This window comes from Otolemur garnettii, unplaced genomic scaffold (assembly GCF_000181295.1).
Source record: "Otolemur garnettii isolate 467f Iridium unplaced genomic scaffold, OtoGar3 scaffold00001, whole genome shotgun sequence".
NCBI lineage: Eukaryota > Metazoa > Chordata > Mammalia > Primates > Galagidae > Otolemur > Otolemur garnettii.
In genome coordinates, this window is record NW_003852396.1 from 39,811,246 (window position 1) to 39,831,494 (window position 20,249).

The following is a 20,249-nucleotide window of genomic DNA, read 5'->3' on the forward strand; positions in this document are numbered from 1 at the left end:
CCAGCAGCACGCTGTGGCCCACTGTGGCCCGTGGCCTCTAGATATCATCCCCTGCCTGCACACATTCTGATTTGTTGCTGTCCAGATGTCCTCTAACAAGCTCCTACATAGGAGGACACTGGCAGATGTTCCTCACACTGAGGTTTGTTTTTCATGCAGCATGGACTTGCTCTGCCTGATGCTGGGCTCCGTCAGAGTATATTTAGGATTAAGCAAAACTCTCAAAACTCTTTACTTGCGCTAAATCAAGTATCCTCATCCTGTACAATGGTTTCTTGACATTTTCATGTGGCACTTTGTACTTATCCGTATGTTTTACTACATCTCAAGCCTTTTGACCTAGTAGCTTTCCAACTTGCTCAATAATTTTCCAGGATTATAGTCTAGGCTAGAGGTCAGGACTGAGGGCAGTTGTGGTAGTCATCTAAAGATCTAAGATGAGACACTGCCGGGCACAGGGGCTCACGCCTGTATTCCCAGAACTCTGGGAGACCAAAGCAAGTGGATTGCCTGAGCTCATAGGTTGGAGACCAGCCTGAGCAAGAGCAAGACCCCCGTCTCTAAAAGTAGTTGGGTGTTGTGGTGGGCGCCTATAGTCCCAGCTATTTGGAAGGCTGAGGCAAGAGAATTGCTTGAGCCCAAGAGTCTGATGTTGCTGTGAGCTATGATGCCATGATATCCTACCAAGGGTGACAAAGTGAGACTCTGTCTGAAAAAAATAAAATAAAATAGCTAAGATTGGAGATCATGTGACCAAGACCGACCATGAAGCAAGAGGGTGAGATGCTGTCTGGCTCGACATAAAATGTTTAAATATACTTTGAGCTCTCCAGTAACAAAATGGTGTTCATGAGTCCCCTGGTACTCAAGATATCTAAGCAAAAGCTGGAGGGACAGCTGTCTGAGATGGGAAAGTCAGCAATCCTTCTTTAGATATTGAGAACAGGAAGTTCTCTGAGCTACCTCTTGGGTTCTGTCCTGGCATTTATTGCTCTCGGACACAGTAAACTCTGTGGTACTTCTGGTCTCCCTCTACCTTTTGTATCTCTCCCGCATCCTTCCAAAGCCAAATGAGGAACAGGCTGCTGAGAAATCTACATGATTGACCAAAACATACAAAGTCTAATAATCCAAGTGAAATCCACGTCTGTAGTCTCTCCCTAGAAAAGTCTCCTAGATTCAGCCAACAAACAAACAAGGCAGAGCTTCTAGCCCTTGTTAAAATGGTGCCTAAAGAGTGATACCAGAATTAGTGGATCCCAGAACCAATGGCTCTTCTCTTAAATTCAACCAAAGTAACAACAACAACAACAAAATTAGCCAATTAAAAACACCATCCCCTCCCCAATAAAGGAAAAGATAATAGTCTTTAAAAATAATGACCAAAGAAAGAAATACTATAAATACATGTAGAGCTCCCTCCCTGATAACCCTTTTTTCCTCCCTCACTCCTTGCCCCCAAAGAATCAGTATGGACAGGAAGATGTGAGAGGAAAAATTCTGACAAAAAGTGCAACAGCGCAGATAGGAAGGGAAATGGATGGAGGGGTGAGTAGGCAGCTGGTAGAGGAAATTCAGTTTCCCTAGAGTAGAAGGTTCTCCCTTCCACCATACCAACACTTCAAAGAGAGGGAAACACTGCCTAGGCCATTTTGCTTAGGAGGGGTGATAAGGAAAGGGAGAATGATTGCACAATTTTATTTTTTTTTTAGAGACAGGTTGCTCCAAGGTAGAGTATAGTGGTGTCATCAAAGCTCACAATAACTTCCAACTCCTAGGCTTAAGCGGTTCTCCTGCCACAGCCTCCCAAGTAGTGGGAACCTACTATCCAGGCACATACTGTAACACCCCGCTAATATTTTCTACTTTTGGAAGAGATGTGTTCTTGCTCTTGCTCAGGTTGGTCTCAAACACCTGACCTCCAGCAATCCTGCTGTTTTGGATACCCAAGTGCTAGGATTACACGTGTGAGCCGCTATGTAATCACCAGGCAGATTACGTAGTATTCTATTAGAGTTAATTATATTGAATAATATGGAGGGGGTTGCCAGAAAGGGAAACCAACAACAAAGTAAAGAAATCAAGCCCCTCTGACGGTGTGAATGTCAGGACACAAACGTGGAAAGCCGACACTGATGCCACCACCATGCCTGCCCCCCTACTCTAAAATACAGTGGCTGAATCCCTGAGATATTATCTAGCTTTTCCTTCCTTTATTGGTAGGAGAGTGAATGGCTGCTGTGAGGAATTGAATCAAGTCTGGAAAATAAACACCCAGGCAGGTTGTCTCTACAATTCTATCCTGAGCTGGGAAACAACATAAAAGCCACTACTACCCACCCACAGGAATAAGATATGCCCTCAATTTGGGATAATAAACTCAAGTTTTAGGCTACAAACCAAGTTACAGAAAAAGAGCAGAAACCAATTCTACAAACACATGGCTGTCTCTGAACTTCCCCTTTTCCACACTGCCCTATCAATACCGAAACAGACACAAAATACATAATCTTCAACTAAAGCACGGAAGGAAAGACACAGCAATCACAGATAAGATAGCAGAGGATCAATACAAATTAACCGATGCCACATATCTGGGTCAAGAGAACATCAAGGTAGAAATAACCAGATCAAAAGGAAATACCATAAAAATAAATGGAATGGCAACTATACAAAAATACTACAGTCAAAAGAGGAAGGAAGGTAGCAAGGAAGGAAAAAGAGAAATAGGCAGGAGACAGATGTCAGGACGGAAACATAGCTGCAAGAAACACATCAGAAAACGCAAAAGGACATTTTTGTGCAAAATATACACCACAAACGCTTTGCCTCTAGGAAAAATTAGAACCCCCCAAAAATAAAAATAAGAAATCGGAGCTGGGATGAGAAGATCATATAACGATGGAAGAAAAAGATTGCTCTTTAAAGAAACAAATTGAAGACCAGAATAACACAACTAATCAAGAAAGTGGAGAATGAAAACATAACCAATATGTTGTAAAATGGAGGAATAAAACAGACATAGCTTCAAACTGACTTAATGAAAACAGAGATCGCAAGTAATGTAAAGTGGGAGAGAAAGATTGAAACAGTTAGCGATGAAATAATGGCGTTAAGACACTGACGACCAATCCAGATTATGTTGCCTCTGGAGTAGTGAAGGAAACAGAAAAGGAACACAAAACATATTCAAAGATAACAGAAGAAAAGATTTCCTCATTAAAGAAAAAGTTGAACCTACAGGGTGACAGAACACACCATGGAAAAAATATATACACATATAGAAATGCTTGTCTAGCAAGCCTCTCAGAGAAAAGACAGAGATCTACAGGGGAGGGTGAGGCGTAAGGGGTGCCAAAAATCAGCTGTTCCCAGTCTTCCCTCGGACACTCAATCTAGTAGAGCAACATGTAGACAGCCCTGAAGAAAAGAGTCAGCCAAGAACTTTCTAACTATGTAAGTTGTCCTTCAAGAATAAGATGAAATTTTTAAACATACCAGAACTCGGGGGACATAGCCCCTCTGAACCCTTCCAAGGAAAGTATTGGAAGATGAAGTCCAGATAAACAAGACATAAATCAAAATAATAAGCTTGGAAACAGTGAGGGACTAGGCATGAGCATAAAATCCTTTAACATTTAAGTCTAAGGCTAAGCAACTGCAGAAATCATGGTCACAAAATAGAGATGTAAATGTTATAACCTGGAAGATATACAAAGAAGAATTCAACATGGGTAGAGGTACAAATAGAAAGATAGAAATATTTAGGTGGAAAGAAATGCTGCCATTCCCCTCTTATCCTGCAGAAAGTCTGTCGGTATCATTGCAGTGACTAAGTATTCTCAGTTTCTGTATTCTTGATGATCTGGCATTTGAGGCCTTAATCCTGGAGAGACTTGACCTCCTAGAACTAACTAGCTAATTCCTAGAGGTAGAAAAGAACTCTCTCTTCAAGTGGGTCTTTGAAATACAAACCAAACAATTCAGAACCCACATCTTTAACCATCTCCTTTATCAAGTTCTCACATACCAAGCCAACATTTCCTTGTCCTAACGCATCTCAGGGCCAGGTAAATGACAACTAGGGACCACTTCTATAGCCTGGAGCCTGCCAGTTATTCAAATTATCCAAGCCTAAACTTACTCAGGGTACCTATGTTGCTTCCGCCATTCCAAGAAGACACTGCCCCTCAGTTCCATCTCCAAAGAGCTCTCAAACTGTCATCCCCAAAGCCCTACCATCTTACTGCCTCTCACCAGGCTATTTTCATATCCTTTAACTTGGGGTTATCTCCAGCCACTGCTGTTCATACCCGCCTTTAAAATCTTTCCAGAAGAATTATTCTAAGGCATAGATTGAACCTGCTTCCTTACTTACAGGCTTCGTTGGCTTTTCAAAGTGTCCTAAAGGAAATTCAGACTCATTAATTGGCCCTCAAAGCTTTCAGCCTCCCTGGCCCCAGCCCATATTTCCAGCCTTGCTGTTCAACTCTGGGACAGATAGCTCACATGGGGTTCACATGACATTCCTTCTGTTCCTGAAATATCCAAGTACGACAAGATGCCTGCATGCCTTTACTCCTGCTGGTCCCCTGCTTGGAGTGACTTTTTCTTCCTTGGCTCAAAGCTGTTCCTCCTGGAAACTCTCCCTGGCTCACCCCTACTGAGCTGCTGGTTCTCTTCATTCTTAGGTATTTTATGTTCTATACTCTGTCTACACTTGTGTCTTTTCCCCTAGATAGCAAAGGTGAGCTCATTCATTCACACACTTATTTAATATTTATTGAGTGCTTATTACGTCCTGGCCAATGTGCTTGGAGTTAGGGATATGATGCTGAGCAAAATTAATAAACCACTGCTCTCTGGGGGTTACCTACGGAGACAGATTAATCAGAAAAACAGCCAAACATTTATTTCACACTATGATAGATTTGATAAAGGACAAGAGATCTAAAGGAACCAGAAAGGCCTTCTCAAGAAAAGTGACATTTGAGCAGATACCTAAAGATTGAATGGGGGTTCATTAGGCAGAGGAGGAGAGGAGGAACATTCCATATAGAGGGAACAGCACATGCCAAGCCTGAGGAGGAGAAAGAACAAGCTGTCAAATGAAGGAAGAGTAGGAGTTAACCACCCAGGGCCTTGCAGTTTCTCCTGAGAATTCAAGTGCTCATCCTAAGAGCAGAATGAGGCCTCTGAAGATGCTGAATTTGTGTTTTAGAGATTCCTCTGGGTGCTGTGTTGGCTGTGATGTGAGTTGGGTGAAGGTCAGGAGTATGGGCAGAGGGACCAGGTAGGAGGCCATTGAGATGGCCAAGGGGACTGACAACTGTGGCAAAGACAAGGCCCTATCCTTGATGGCAACGCCTGAGCCTTTTTCACCTAATGTGTCTGCAGCACACACCCCAGGAACTGGCCCACATTTAGTCTTACATCTTTAGCTTAAAATAACCTGCAAACAACCAAAGACCAAACATCATACAATGTAGTTCCTGAGAAGGGAACTGATTGGGTTGTCAGAAACACCAGACACAAGGGGAAAGGAGCTTCCTGGTCTTCAGAAAATGAAGGAGAGCCAAAGTTCTTAAAGTCTCCACAATGTTCTGATAAGGATATTTCCCCATCTCTCAAAGAGAGAGCCAACAAGCATCTTACGAGACCCAAGTTTTCTCTATGAGTTCATACACAGTTGTATTTAGAGTCTATGAATAAATACTCTCTGAGCCAGCTCTCCTAAAACACTCCCAAAGCCTTCTGTCCTGGGTCCAAGAGGGGATGGGGCTCTTTAATGGTGCTTGCAGAATATAAGAAAGGAAAGACATAACTCTGCACATACTAATCACACATGGCGCCCACCACATCTCCAAGATACCGTGAAGTGCAGAGTATAAGAATGTTCCTTTTGGCCTGCAAGATAGAACTCCACCACCTCAAAGACTGAAATTAAAATATCATGTTCTTGCTAGAATAAAGACCAATATTAAAGAAAATTATTACACCAGCTCCGTGAAGTAGGTACTCCTATTATGCCCATTTTAAAGATGAACTGAGGCATCAAGAGAAGCAGAAAGATACAATAAAAAAAAAAAAAAAAAGAGAGAGAGAAGCAGAAAGTTGACTGGGGCTATGCAGCCGGTAAGTGATGAAGCTTAAGCTCTTAACCATCCAGACCCTAGAACTGAGAGGACATGAGGAGGAGTGTGAATTTATTGAAATGTGCTTTATTTTATTTTTTTAAATTTGGTGCTCAGAAGTCAAATTCATTTACCTGATAATTTTACTTCTAAGATCCAACTTATGCCCTACTAATATTGGATAATGAGGTTTTGCTACAGGTAGTGGGTATCTAAATGGGTGTAATTTTTTGTAAGCTAATTTGGCAGTAGGTATATGCAGGGCTGCCTGGAGAGTACTCAGTCATGTACGTTTCTCTCTCTTTCATAGTACATGGCAGGATACTTTCTGGACAGCCCTTAGATACATTTAAATGTAAATGCCTCTTGATCAATCGATTTCACTTCTAGGAAAAACCACCCAGGGCCTTCTAGATGTTCCTGAGGATTCGAGTGCAAAGAGCAGAATGAAGCTTCTAAAGATGCTGAAACAGGTGCAGATAGATCTGAGTATTTTCCCACGCAGATCTGTCACTTCTCAGCCTTTTGGCTCTTAAGTGTAAACCATGCAGGTCTGTAAAGGTACATGTAAGAGTATTATGATATCGCTTGTAATAGGGAAAAAAGTAGAAATAATATTAATAAAAAAGGGATCCAAGTATCTGTATTTAGCATACCTTATACAAAACTGCAAAATAGTTAAAAACTGTGAGAAGGTACCTAAACGTCCACTAAGATTTGCTTTGAAATAATAAAATAATTGAAATAATTAAATAATTGAAATAATAAAAGACTTCTCAAAGGAAAAGTTAGGCAAACAAGATTATATAAAATGTTTATAATTCTTCTGAAATACAAAACTTAATAAGAAATCAAAAAATGATTGAATGAAAACATTGAGAAAATACAGCCAATGAAAGGTTAATATTTATGATGTATATAAAGTTTATGTATATTACCAACAAGAAACAAACCAACAGAAAAAGCCCAAGACCCAAATGGGTACATGACCAAAAAGAAGAAAGAAAGAAAAAAAAAGAAACAAGGTAAATATAGGTTTGAACCCTGCCTGGGCCTGCTAAACAACAATAACAAGAACAACAATAGCCGGGTGTTGTGGTAGGCGACTGTAGTCCCAGCTACATGGGAGGCTGAGGCAAGAGAATCGCTTAAGCCCAAGAGTTTGAGGTTGCTGTGAGCTGTGACGCCACGACACTCTAGCAAGGGTGACATAGTAAGACCCTGTCTCAAAAAATAAAAAAAAGAATAAGTTTGAGCTTCAACAAATTAATTGAAATGAAATGGCATTGCACACTAATAACCAACAATAACATTATAATTGTTATTCTTGATTATTCTTACTATATTCTGACCAATAAAGAGCAAAAGCCAAGTCCCGTACTGGTAATGCTTAAGAGAAAGAAGGACACTCAGTCTTTGTCAGCAGCGTAGTTCTTTGTAAATAATTTCTACACTTTGACCTCAAGTGAATCTCAAGTCTGGGAATTTATCCCCAGGGAGTCACTTAAAGGAAGAAATAAAAAAACCTACACCTACTAGTACATAATTGTTGACAGTAGGGTTATTAATCGCAGGCTAAGAACTATAAACATCTGAAATACCCAACAACAGATACAGCAATACAGAGGAATTATTCAGCCGTTAAACGATGAATGAGTCCAAATACATAGAATTAGTTATATAATATGCAAAAAACCACAGGAAGTTGTATCTATTCATCAAATCAACTGCAAAAAAGTTATAAGTATGGGTAAATATTGGAAAAAATAAAAACTGTTACTTTTTTAGAATTTATGGGGTTGTGAGTAAAATTTTGAGACAATTTTTTTTCCTAATTTTTAAATGTACTTCAGTCAATTAAAAAAAGTCAAAAAGTATATAATACATTTTTAGGAGATTCTTCTAAAGGTGATTAATATTTTTAAGACATTTAAAAATGTTTTTAATTCTGGGAACCTTCTTGTGTTTAATAAATAGGTGGGTATTACTGTATTTCAGAGCAGCGGCTTCCAACAGGGTTGGTGACACTCTGGACACATCCAAACAACAATCCATCAACAGAGAGCTTTTATACTGAGACTGGCCCCAGGAGGCTTGACGTGGGGCAAAGGTTTTCAAATTGTGCTGTATGAAGCCCAGGGTCTACTGTGGTACCTTGGGACCTCAATGGAAAGGGAGGGAGTTCCAGAAGGTGCAGATGCAAGCTCTCCTGTCCCCTTCAACCAGAGCAGCCCTAGTTGCCTGTCCTCTATGTACTGGCCTGGTAAGGATTAACTTGTCTGAAATGTCATACAGTTAGAACAAAAATTCTCCAAACTGCTTGTGTGATGGCAAAGCCATGAGGTTTGGAGTTAGGAAATCTTTGGGTCTGGGGACAGGGCCCTCCACTGTATGATGAGGGCAAGAATCCCTGCCTCTCTTAGTTTATTGGGAGGGTTAAATGAAATCAGAGGTGGAAAATGATTTATACTTTGAAAAATGCTATAGCAAATTTATTTATTATGACTGGGATTAAAAGGAGTAGGATAACATGGATAAACCTTGAGGATATTTTGCTAAATGAAATAAACCAGACACAAGGCTGGGCACGGTGCTTCATGCCTGTAATCCTAACACTGGGAGGCTGAGGTAGGAAGATTGTTTGGGGCCAGGAGTTCAAGACCAGCTTGCTCAATATAGTGAGACACTGCCTCTCTCAAAAGTAAAAAAATTAGCTAGGTGTGGTGGCATGCACCTGTAGTCCCAGCTGCTGGGAAGCTTAGGCAGGAAGATCACTTAAGCCCAAGAGTTCTAGGTTGCAGTGAGCTATGATTACACCACCATTCTCCACCCTGGGCAACAGAGCAAGTTTCTGCCTGCTAAAAACAAACCAACCAGGCATAAAGGGACACGTCCTGTAGGGTTCCATTCCATTTCTATGAAGGACCTAGAATGGTCAAATACAGAGAGACAGAAAGTAGAATGGTGATTACCAGGAGGGAGGGAGGGACTGAGTTACTGTCTAATGGGTACAGTATTTCAGTTTGGAATGATGAGAACATTATGAAAATGGATAGTGGTGACAGTTGTCCAGCAATGAGCATGTACTTAATGCCACTGAACTGTACACTTAAATGTTATATATATTTACCACAATAACCATCCACACGCACAAAGTAGTAGGATACACAGTGAAATACAAAGGAGAAAAAAGAGGACTGCAGAGTTGGTGGGACTCATCCACTGCTGTAAGGGACAGGTATGATGCGACTTCGAGGGAAGGGCCTATAGCACAGCAGGAAGGAGACCGCATGGACAGAGGCCTCAGGGTGTGTGGCCGGAGGAAGGTGGTTCTGGAAAGGGGAAGAGCCTACTGGAAACACTCATCCCTCTGAGCTCACCCTCCTTCCTTTGCCCCCCTTAGGGAACCACAGTTACAGTTACAGATTGGGCACCTGTCTCCACTCCCCTGCTACATCTTTCATTCACTGGTTTATTCAATAAACACTTGCTTAGGGCCCAGTAGTACAGACACTATTGTAACCAATTAGAAACACACACACAGATTCCTGTCCTTGGGGGCTTCTAGTCGAGGGATAATAGCAAACCCTAGACAACACTTACTCCGGACTGTTTTAGGCACGTTATAGACAGTCACTTGTTTAATCTCCATGACAACCTACTGTTCTTAGTTCCATTATATGTACATGGGGATCAGGCCTAGAAGGGTTAAGCAGCTTGCCCATGTCACCTGGCTGGTCAGTGACACAGTGGGGCTCAATACATGCACGCTGAGGAATGGGGCCAAGGAAGGGTGCTGGGGACACTGGGGGCAGGGCTGGACCAGTCAGCCAGATCCAGGAGGGTGAGGACTGTAGAGAACACATCAGCAGGGGCGAGTGTGGAGGGTGAGGCAGGGTGGGAGACCAAGGCCTTGTGTTCAGAAGACCAGTCTGGCAGGGTGGAGGGAGGGTGGTGGACAGCTACAGGCTCAGAGGAAGGGACTTGCGGCCACCCAGCAGGGCAGGGCCGAAGTGTGAACTTTGTGGTGACAGCAGTTTAGAAAGCGAGAAATCGCTCTAATGCTTTAAAAAGAGGAATTGATCTTTGGGGGCAGCTTTCTGAGTGGAAGGAGAAAAGGAAGTGTCAGAAGTTCAGGCCTGGGGCACCCTTCTGACCCTCTAGACATCAGGAAGGCCTAGGGAAGGTTGGCAGGGTCCACCTGGGGCCTCGTTGGAAGGAGAGGGGTCTAGAGGTACACTGAGTGGGCAGAAAACACAATCTGATTCATTCGTGCAAATGCAAATATTTACTGAGGGCCTACTCTGTGTCCAGCCCACACTCACCACTGGGATGGACAAAGGCCACTGACAGGAAGTCTCGTGTTTACACAGCTACTTTCCTTGATTCAGCCAGGCAAATCCAGCCCCAGCCTGAGGGAGCATCTACCCGACCCCACCTACCTTTTTCCTGCTCAGCCGCTTCACTTAGGTCTGGCAGCTTGAGCCCCACTAAGTTCTGATTTCTCATCAGGATATGCTCCTTTGTGGGAAAAGAAAAAGACAACATCTCAGGTGATGACACCAGCTGGACTCTCGTGGCAGATTTGTGACCACTTAGCCTTAAGTGGGAAATACTGGGCAGCCTCAGAGGTGGGTGGACAGGCGTGGCAGGGTGAGATCTGAGCAGCACCAGCTCTTCCCCCAGCCCACACAGGTCCCTGAAACTTCACAGTCCTCGGGGAAAGAACTACCCTTGGCACGGTCTGTGTTTTAAATAAGTCCATGGGCTTTGGGTAAATGAACGCTCAGCTACACTATGGCTGATGTTTGTGGAGGGCAGGAGGTCAAAAGAGCAGAACTGAAGGCTCTGGGGACAAGAGGGTCCCCAGGTCTGTACAGGGCTACTCTTGGAAGCAGCCTTTGTTCACAGATATCTACAGCTTCCCACCTTGCTGCCCTGGGCAGTGAGTACCCACATCCATGAGTGTGACTCCCTACCCCCCTGGTTCCTCGATGCCCTTTCAATGTACCTCTTGAGTTTTTGTACTCTGCAGACAAATGAGGCCTGAGGATAGCTGCCCTGGCAGAGCTGCAGGAGAGATGAGATTCTGACCACAGGTATATAGCCCAGGTAGGCCTGCACCTCCTGTAAGACAACTATACCATTCCAGGGCCCCCAAGTAGAAACACTTGGCAGAGCTCCTGGCCCCTTGTGACTTGAGCCATCATTGGATTTTCAGTTTCTAGTGTGGCAGAGGCTGCTTGAGAGGTTTGCCCCAGATACAGAGGGAAAGGAAGGGGCCAGCAGAGGGTGCTAATGATCCAAGTGGAAGTCATGGCCAAGGGCCTTTGACCTGTCCGCTTAGCTCTCAGCACCCAGGATTGGAGCACTGGTGGGGTGCTCAGCTGCCAGGGTGATGGTTAGTGGGAAGGAGCATCTAGGTTCTCTGCAGCTTACCTACAGGGGCCATGGAGTCAGGGGGCAGCTTGTGGCCTGTGCAAAGACAAATGCCTGGCTGTCTGATCCCTTTGACTCCACCTTCCCTCAGAGATGTGAGACTGTGACCCAGCAGGTGTGGCCCCTGAGCTGATCTACTAGTTAGATCTTTCTGGCAAGGTAGGGTTTTCTGTGTAGAATGTTAACAGCAACAAGATCCCAGCTCCCTGAGCCTCCAACATGGAGCACTGTCAAGGCTTCTGACTAGACAGTGTCTAGCACTGAGATATGTCCCTGCTAACACAGAAACCCTCTCTCCTGTGCTTGAGTGTGATCGGGGACCTCATTTTCTTCCTTGCCCCACATGCCTCTCTGCAGAGAATCCAGGAAGAGCCTTGTCCAGCTCCAGCTGTGGGGGCACTGGGCCCCACCCTGAGGAATCCCTCAGCCTGTATTCCCAGTGGGCCTTCTGGTGAAGAGAGGCCTAGTCAGGACTTGTCTGTTAATGCTTCTCTCCCACATCTCTGGATACTCCCAGTCATAACCTAGTTAGGGCGAGAGTCCCATTGTGCCTGGTCTGATGGCCAACAGAAGGTGAGCTCACCACAGGCACTGGAAGAAATCGTCCATGGGAAAGCAGCCCTCATGGCCGTCATTGTACTCGTGTGGAGTACCCATGGAGTTGAATTCCCTCATCAACAGGCATCAGGGGAAAGCTTGGGGGCATCCCAAAAGAAAGGGCTGTTTCACCCTTGTCTAGCAGGTCCCAGGCAGAAGCAGGTACTCCACATTTATAAGCCACCAACTCTAGCTAGAGGAGGAAAACACCCCACGACTGAAGGGCCCATGTGTACCCCCCACAGAGCCACCTGGCCCTTAAACGGGCTTTGTGTGTCATCTATGTGTCAGGCTGATTTCTGCCTGGTAACTGGGGTGAAAAGCAATTAAAACTGACTTTTACAAACGTAAAAGTGGGCCTGAGTTCTCAGGGTGGGGGAGTTTACCCTCACAAGGTCCAAGTCCAGGCCAGGGCTGCCCTGCTCTGGGGCCAGCCTCAGCCCAGAGGTCTTCAGCCCCGGAGGCCCTGGAGCGCGCACCCTGCCCGGCTGGCCCCAGAGAACTCACCTCGCGGAGCTTGGTCAGTTTCTGCATCCGCACAGGCTGCACTTGTATCTGAAAGTCTTTGAGTCCAGGCGCCTTGGCCAGCTTGCCAGTGGCTTTGCCTGCAAAACGTTTCTCTTCCTCTGCCAGTGGCAACTTGGCAAACACTTTCTGCAGCCGGGAGCCGGGTTCTTCAGGGCCACTGTCCCCAGAGACCCCCCGCAGTAGGGGGGGACGGGACACAGGTGGTTCGGCTTTGGGGCCGATCCTGGACCCCACTGGTTCTCCAGTGGGGCCTCTCCCCTGGGGGGCGGGAGGAGCTGCCCCTCCAGAGCCCTGGGTTGGGCTTCTCGGCAGAGGGCCGCCCTCCTTTGCAGTCTTCACGAGCTGCTTCGCCGGCTCGCCCTCCACAGGGCCAGGCTGGGGGCTATTCAGGGCCATTTTCCCACTGCTGCTTGTGCTCGAAGTTGGGCCCTTGGATGTGCTCTCGGAGTGCTGCAGAGGATCGAAGTTTTCCTTTTGTTCTATTGCAATCTCTTTGGACTTCTCAACCATAAGAGAACGAGGAGCCAGCCTTCCCTGAGACACTTTCCTCTGGTCATTCTGCTTCCGGTCAGCTAGCCCTTTGGGGACATTCTGAAAAAGACAAGGTAGAGCTGGGACCCTGGAGGCAAGTTGGGGAGGAGACAGGTGAGGCCACTTCTACTGTGGCGCCTCTGCCCCCAGACCCCTGTGAGGGACTCATTTGCATATGTGTCTATCGGGGTAAGAGTGGAATTCATGGAAAGGGACGGCTCCTTAGCCAGGTCTGACCCAGCAAAGGGGACCCTCAAACAAGGGTCCAAGTCCAGGCCAGGGCTGGAGGGAGGAGGTTTGTCAAACAGAGGACAATGAGACCTGTGACTCAGATTTAGCCAAGAACTTCCCAAGGGCTAGGAGCTGAGGAGGAGAGCAGAACAGAAGGCAGCTTTGGCCCCAACTCCATTGCCCCAGATTCTAGTCTTGGCTCTGCCTGGCGAGGCCCTTAACTCTTAGGGACCCAGGTTTGTGAACCCTCTGAAATGATATGCAAACGTGTGTGTCTGTCTGTGTGAAGGGGTATCTTTCATGGAAGAGAATCCACACAATCCAATTTTTCAGAAAGTTCCATGACCCAAAAGATGTTGAGAATCACTGGATGAGGCAATTCTTATAAAGTCCTATCTTACTGCCAGATGTCCTGATGTGCTGCAAGCTTCTTTCATCCCCCCTGGGAAACCTGCTCTGTGAGACGCATGTGGATCTGAGGACGGATGTGGCTGTCTTGTGTGTGCCCTGAAACTCTCCCAGAGGACTCTCATGCTACCCTTCAACACTTGGGCACCTGGCTCTGACTGAGCAGGTGTGGGGCAGGCACTTCTACTGCTCATCAACAAAGATGAGGTTTTCCTGGCTGCCCACGGCAGAATCCCAGACAAGGGCTAGAGCTTTCCTGGAGTTTCCACGGGAGATGCCAGGGTCTGCTCGGCCTGGAGGTCTGTTGTCTCTGGTCAGCAGAGACCAGGGACAGGGTTGTGAGCATTACCCCCTTGGAGGTCACCCTCACTGCATCCTGCCTCCCTGCCGTCCGCCTCAGACCTCCAGTCACAACGGGGCACAGCAACCTGCCGCTCTGCCCAGACTGCCCATCCATTCGTGCACATGCATACACACAATGGCTGCCTAGGAGCCAGCCTGGACTTCTGGGAGACTGGGTCTCCCACACCCAAATAATCCAAATTGGGCAAAGCTCAAACTCACTGGCTCGCCAAGGTGAGGTGAAGAGTCTTTGGCTTCATCTCCCCTCTGTCAGAGAAAGTAAACACAAGTCAGTCAGCAATGGGGACAGACCATATTTCTTGTTAGAGCACCTCTCAGGGAGGCTCCCAGCAGTGATGTAAATGCCCCTGCCCTCCAGCACCCTCCTCTCCAGTGTGTCATGAAGGGCCTCCCAGGTGTTAGGGATGAGGGGAGAGACCTACTGGCACAGAAACAGTGTGGGAAGTGGTCCCCCTGTTACCTGGGGTGGAGCTCCGGGTAGAGGGGACTGTGGGCCACTGCACACATCCAAACCTGGAAAGGCCCAGACACTGGTAAGTGATGTTTAGCACCCCAGACCCTTGGCTGTGCCACTAGCTGCATCCACCTCCCCAGAGTGTCCTCCCTTGGCAATCGTAGGCCTGGAGCCAGCAGTGGCATCATTTGTTGACTACCTGCCACATGCCAGGTTCTGTGGTAGGCCCTCACTGTATCCTCACAGAAATCATACGGGGGAACTGAGGCATGGGAAAGCAAGGTCACACAGCCAGGCCACATTAGCACTGGGATCTGAACCTGAGCTGCTTAGCCCTGGCCTGAGCATTCCCCAAGGCACTGACAAGGGTGACTGCTCTCCCTGGCACTCTGCTCCTCCCCTTGCTGACCCAAGGGTTATGGTCCTGGGCTATAGCCTAAGGCAAGGGAAGAAATCAAAAAGCAAAGAGTCCTTTCCAAATAAGCTCTGTGATGACCTGAGTCCTCCCAGGGCAGAGAAAAGCCTTCCTAGCCCCTTCCTCACCCACCTGCCTCCACTGGGTGGCCCTGTCTGGCACCTGTGGGGAGGGGCAATCCTTTGGGCTGGGGATAAGGTCTGGGAGTCATCTTGGTCAGCTCAGGCTGGGCAGACACACCTAGGGAGAGGCAGGGTGGGAAATGCCAGGTGGCTGGGCCTCACCTTCTAGGGTGGGGATAGTAAGAGAATTGCTCCGAGAGGATGTAGGAGAAGGTCCAGGGCTGAGGTTGGGGGAAACAGCTGTGGAGACAGATACAAATTGGCCGGTGTTCATGAAACTGAGGACTTCAGCCTGACAAAGATAATCCTTTAGCTATTTCTGACTCCTGGGTCTGCCTTGCTGGGGTCAGGGGCTGATTCTGGGCTGCCATGCAAGGCTCCCCACTACAGCCCAGCCCAGCCTTTCCCAGTGGCTAGCCCAACAGAGAAGCCCTTATGTCATTTGGGGGACGGGGGTAAGGGATAGGGCCATACCCCTCAGTCTATCTGGCCTGACCTCAAAACACCTTCCAAAAACTGAGAACCTGGCTCTACTTGGCAGATACAGCTCTACTTTCTGGACTTCCTGATTTCAAATGTTGCCCTTGTCCTTTTGAGTACAGTTACACTTGTCCAGAAATCCTGGCTCAAACTTTTGTTCAGAAGAACGACTCTAACACAGAATAGCAGGACAATTTGGGAGCCTAGGAAAAGCTTCCTTCTGACCCAGAAATTTCCCTCTTCCCCAGAGGGCCTAGAATCTTTCCTGAGGCCTGAGGCTAGAACTCAGGGACAATGAGTCCAGAACAGCCTCTCCAGACCTCTGAGAGGCTCCAGTCAATGGAGCAGGGTCTCTTGGAAAATCAGGAGTGGTCTGTGCAGGGAGAGGAAAAGAGAGGTGAAACCTGGGGTAGGGAAGAGTCATATTAAGTTCATGGTATCGTACAGGCTGACATTTCTTGGCAAAATAGGAAGCCACAACTGTCATGCCCTGGGTCAAAAATGAAAAGTAGGAGAGTTTTCTGATCTAGAGTTGGGTAGGCATTTTGGAGCTCCTGAAACTGAGAATACACCCTGCCCTTGCAGGATCTTCCCCACCAGGCTTAGTTCTCTTGGGGCCCGGAGGCCGGCAAGTCAGAGGTGCACGCCTCAGAGGCAAGGCTCCCACTGCAGCTGCTGCCTGCTCCTCCCTCATCACCCCTCCAACTCTGCCTTGGAGGGACCTGGGCAGCCACCTGCATGTCTTGGCCCTGCCCTACCTGACGGGGAGTCTCCGGGGCTGCTCCTGGACTTCCTTCCACGGCGGGTCAGGAATCTCTCACTCACCGACCTGGCTTCCTCCAGCAGCGCCAGGTTTTTCTTCTTGTCCTCCTCTGAGATGCTGATGTCCGGCAGCTGGTCATTTACCAGGTCAATGATGTGCCCCGTAGGGTCTACAGAAGGAGGGTGAGCTGGGGTGAGCGCTGCTGCTGAACCCTCAGCTTCAGGCCCTGCCATGCCGCACCTCAGTCCAGGGATGCTGACCCAGTTAGCCACATCTCAGCCTAAGGCCAGGAAGAGGGTTGGATGGGGACAGTGTGGCTTCCTTAGCAGGCTGGCCCCTCTGGCTGGAAGCCTGTGTGGCTGGGACAGGTCCCCTGTCATAACGGTCCTGATGCCATCTTGGTTCCCTGAACTCTGCTGCGAATGTAAGGCCATTCCAGGGCCCACCTCCCGGCCCTCTGGTACCTGTATTGTGTTCTTTGGGTCTCTGTTTCTTTAACAAGCTAGTGGGCTCAAGGTTTGTGGGTAAGTGGAGGAGTCCAAAGGTCATGAGCCATGGACAGAAACCCTCTCCTCCTGTGGTTTACTCCCATCCCTCTCTAAAACTTCTTCTTCAGCAGCCCCTCTGGGTGGGGTGAGTGAGAGACACCTCCTCTCACCCGCTGCTCAGGAGCATGGGAGTCACCCCCTACATCCAGCCAGCTGATCAAGTCCTCTCGTTTACCTTTCATCTCTGGAACCTGCTCCTTATCTCTGTTCTTGCTCATTAGCTCTTACCTGAGCAATTAAATCAGCCACCTGGCAGGTCCCCACTCTCAGATGAGCCCTTCCAGCCCATCCTCCCCTGCCTGGTGGAGTGACCTTCCTGAGAGCCACATCTGGCCGTGGATTCCTCCTGCCTCTCAGTGTGGCATCCAAACTCCAAATTGTGCTCAGTTTTGCTAGCCCCACATTCCCCTCCCGAGGGCCCTCCACTCCAGCCCCTCTATAGTGAATGGTCCTGTTTCCCTCCCATCCTCCATGGCTCCTTCTTCTGGCTGCAGCTTCTCTAGTTCCCGAGTTAGGAAGGAGCTCGCCATGCCCACACCCACCCCAAGCGCCAAGAGCAGAAATGTGTATCAGCTGTGGCCTATCAATGAATTCAATCCCCTTGGCCATGGAAATGGGCTTGGAAATGGGCTCAGAAATGGTCATGGGAGGCAGGTCTATGGGGAAGAGGAAGTTTCTCTCCACTGATGAGACGTGAGCATGGAGTTACATTTGCTACCATGTGTGAAGAGCTTGCCCAAGAAGAAAGCTCACACACAAGAAAGACTTGTAAGATGGAAAGGGACCATCTACTAACCCAATGCAAGCACTCCCTGAAATACCAAGTTTTGGCTTTTATTATTTTTATTTTGGGGTGTAAGGTAGTTTGAGCTGGGTTTCTATCCTTTGGAAGGGTCTGGATTAATACAGGGCAGAGGATTCTGGGTGCCTTTCCTTCCTCTTTTCTATCTGCCTAGATCTCTAGGGCACAACTCAAATCCCATCTCCTGTGGAACACCTACCCAAAACTTCCCCTCCCTGGAGAGACCTGGTCCCCAGCTCTTGCCTTGGTTTCCCCAGTTCTTCTGTGGAGGCCCTTATAATACAGTATCCTGGTTACATCTGTCCACTTTTTGGTCTCCTCATAGTCTATGAACAAAATGAAGGCAGGGAGCAGCTCTGTATTCTATGTTCCTACAGCCCAAGGAAGGCCATGAGAAGCCACCTGGGGAATGAGCAGGTGACCAGGGCAGCCATCTTTCCACCTAAGTACACAGTCCTACCAGATGGGGGCCTTTTTAGCAGGGGCTGGAGCAGCCTGACCCAGATGTTCTGTCTTTCTTTGACTTCAAAAGAAACTGAAATTAGATATACTTCTTCTGGACTTAAGCATGGAAGGACTATCCACTCTACCTTGTTGAACTTATATAAATAGGCCGCCTTAAAGAGCAGAGGTTTCGGGAGAAGGGGGCTGAGCCCGGCCACATTGACAAGCTTCAGTCTTAATACTCAAACACACCTTCAAATTGGCCCAGCCCTTACCCACAGATGTCAGCGAAACTGTAGAAACCTTTAAGTGTCGGTGAGAAGGCCTCTTGTGGGATCTGTGAGCTCTGAAAGACAGAACACAGGCATCTTGTTAAGAAAGTTGGCTCGGTGCCTATAGCTCAACCGGCTAAGGCGCCAGCCACGTACACTGAAGGTGGCGGGTTTGAATCCCCAGCCCGGACCCGCCAAAACAACAATGACGGCTGCAACCAAAAAATAGCCGGGCGTTGTGGTGGGCGCCTGTGGTCCCAGCTACTTGGGAGGCAGAGGCAGGAGACTTGCTTGAGCCCAGGAGTTGGAGGTTGCTGTGAGCTGTAATGCCACGGCACTCTACCTGGGGGACACTTTGAGGCTCCGTCTCAAAAAAAATTAAAAAATAAAAAAATAAAGTTAATCAATGGCCTCTGGGCATGGTGGCTCATGCCTGTAATGCCAACATTCTGGGAAGCCAAGGTGGGAGGATCACTTGAGCCAGAAGTTTGAGACCAGCCTGAATAAAAGTGAGACCCCCCTATCTCCACTAAAAATAAAATAAATTAGCTGGGTGTGGTGGCATGAACCCATAGTCCCAGCTACTCGGGAGGCTGAGGCACGAAGATCACTTGAACCCAGGAATCTGAGGTTGCTGTGAGGTAGGCTGACACCATGGCACTATAGCCCAGGCAACATAGACTAACTCAAATAAAAAAAAAAAAAAAAAAAAGGAAAGAAAGAAAGAAAGAAAACTAATCTATTACTTGATAACAGGTCAAAAGGTACCTGCTTATTCTTTCAAAGTCATCCTAAAACAACGGTTCCTAACCTGTGGGTCTCGACCCCTTTTTAACAATGAAAATATATTGCAGCATTAGGAAGGTTGCGAACCACTGTCCTAGAACATCACCTTACAAGCCCCTCCAGGCCTCCTCTGACTCTCACCTTGAGAACTTGATAGAACAACAAATTTTCAGGCCCCACTTCAGCCCTATCAGATCAGAAAGGGTGAGCCCGGCAAGCTGTGATTGTAGAAGCTCCCCAGGTGTTTCTGATGTGTGCTAAAGTCTGCCAACCCCTGCTCTCCAGGGATGTAACTTTCACTCATTATTGCTATTTATTAGGGCCTAGACTCCGAAACCTCAAAAAATGTAAATAACTGTTGTCTTGGTAGAGATGCAGATGCTTTCCATTTGGGAGAAAGAATAAAAACAGTTTCATCATCTTGTAGAATATGAAACTCTTTTCTTTTCTTTTTTTTTTTTTTTTTGGCCAGGGCCCTGTTTGAACCCACCACCTCCGGTATATGGGGCCAGCACCCTACTCCTTGAGCCACAGGCACCGCCCATGAAACTCTTTGATATCATTGTTATCCTGCTGCTTCCCTTCTGAATGAGTTAAGTAGATCTTTGACATATGCTCACTATAAATTTGTATGAGAATTATTTTTTACCTTTTGGAAAATTATACCTAGACAATCTGATTCCAGCTGGACCAATGCCTGGGCCAGAGCTGAGTAAAACCCAGGCACGGACATTCCCGTGCATGTGAGCCAGTGTCTCTGCCAAGAGGTCACAGTCCACGCAGGACCCACTTTGACCCGGGGCAGGACTCTTTAGTAGACTCTCCCCTTTCAGGTTTGTCTGCAAACATCTTGGCGGTTCTTATGGGGAGCTCCCCTGCAGTGTTTCTGCTGTTCTTGAAGGCGAGCAGAATGCAAAGGGCCACATCCAGGA

General features: G+C 47.3%; 1 protein-coding gene across 3 annotated transcripts in view; it reads right to left on the reverse strand.

The window, feature by feature from the left end:
- The window catches only part of MRVI1 (murine retrovirus integration site 1 homolog), a 71,701-nt gene that overhangs the window by 34,134 nt on the left and 17,318 nt on the right, over positions 1 to 20,249 (reverse strand). Inside the window, exons 3-9 of one of the 3 annotated variants that reach the window (XM_003781100.2) lie at positions 18,535 to 18,605; positions 16,461 to 16,634; positions 15,385 to 15,462; positions 14,692 to 14,744; positions 14,433 to 14,477; positions 12,678 to 13,289; positions 10,577 to 10,655 (exon numbers count right to left, since the gene is read on the reverse strand). In XM_003781100.2, the coding sequence (XP_003781148.1) occupies positions 10,577 to 10,655; positions 12,678 to 13,289; positions 14,433 to 14,477; positions 14,692 to 14,744; positions 15,385 to 15,462; positions 16,461 to 16,634; positions 18,535 to 18,605 (1,112 nt within the window). Of the gene's footprint in view, positions 1 to 10,576; positions 10,656 to 12,677; positions 13,290 to 14,432; positions 14,478 to 14,691; positions 14,745 to 15,236; positions 15,252 to 15,374; positions 15,463 to 16,460; positions 16,635 to 18,534; positions 18,606 to 20,249 lie in introns of all 3 variants that reach the window. The other 2 variants (XM_003781101.2, XM_012801302.2) reach the window with 2 other exon arrangements.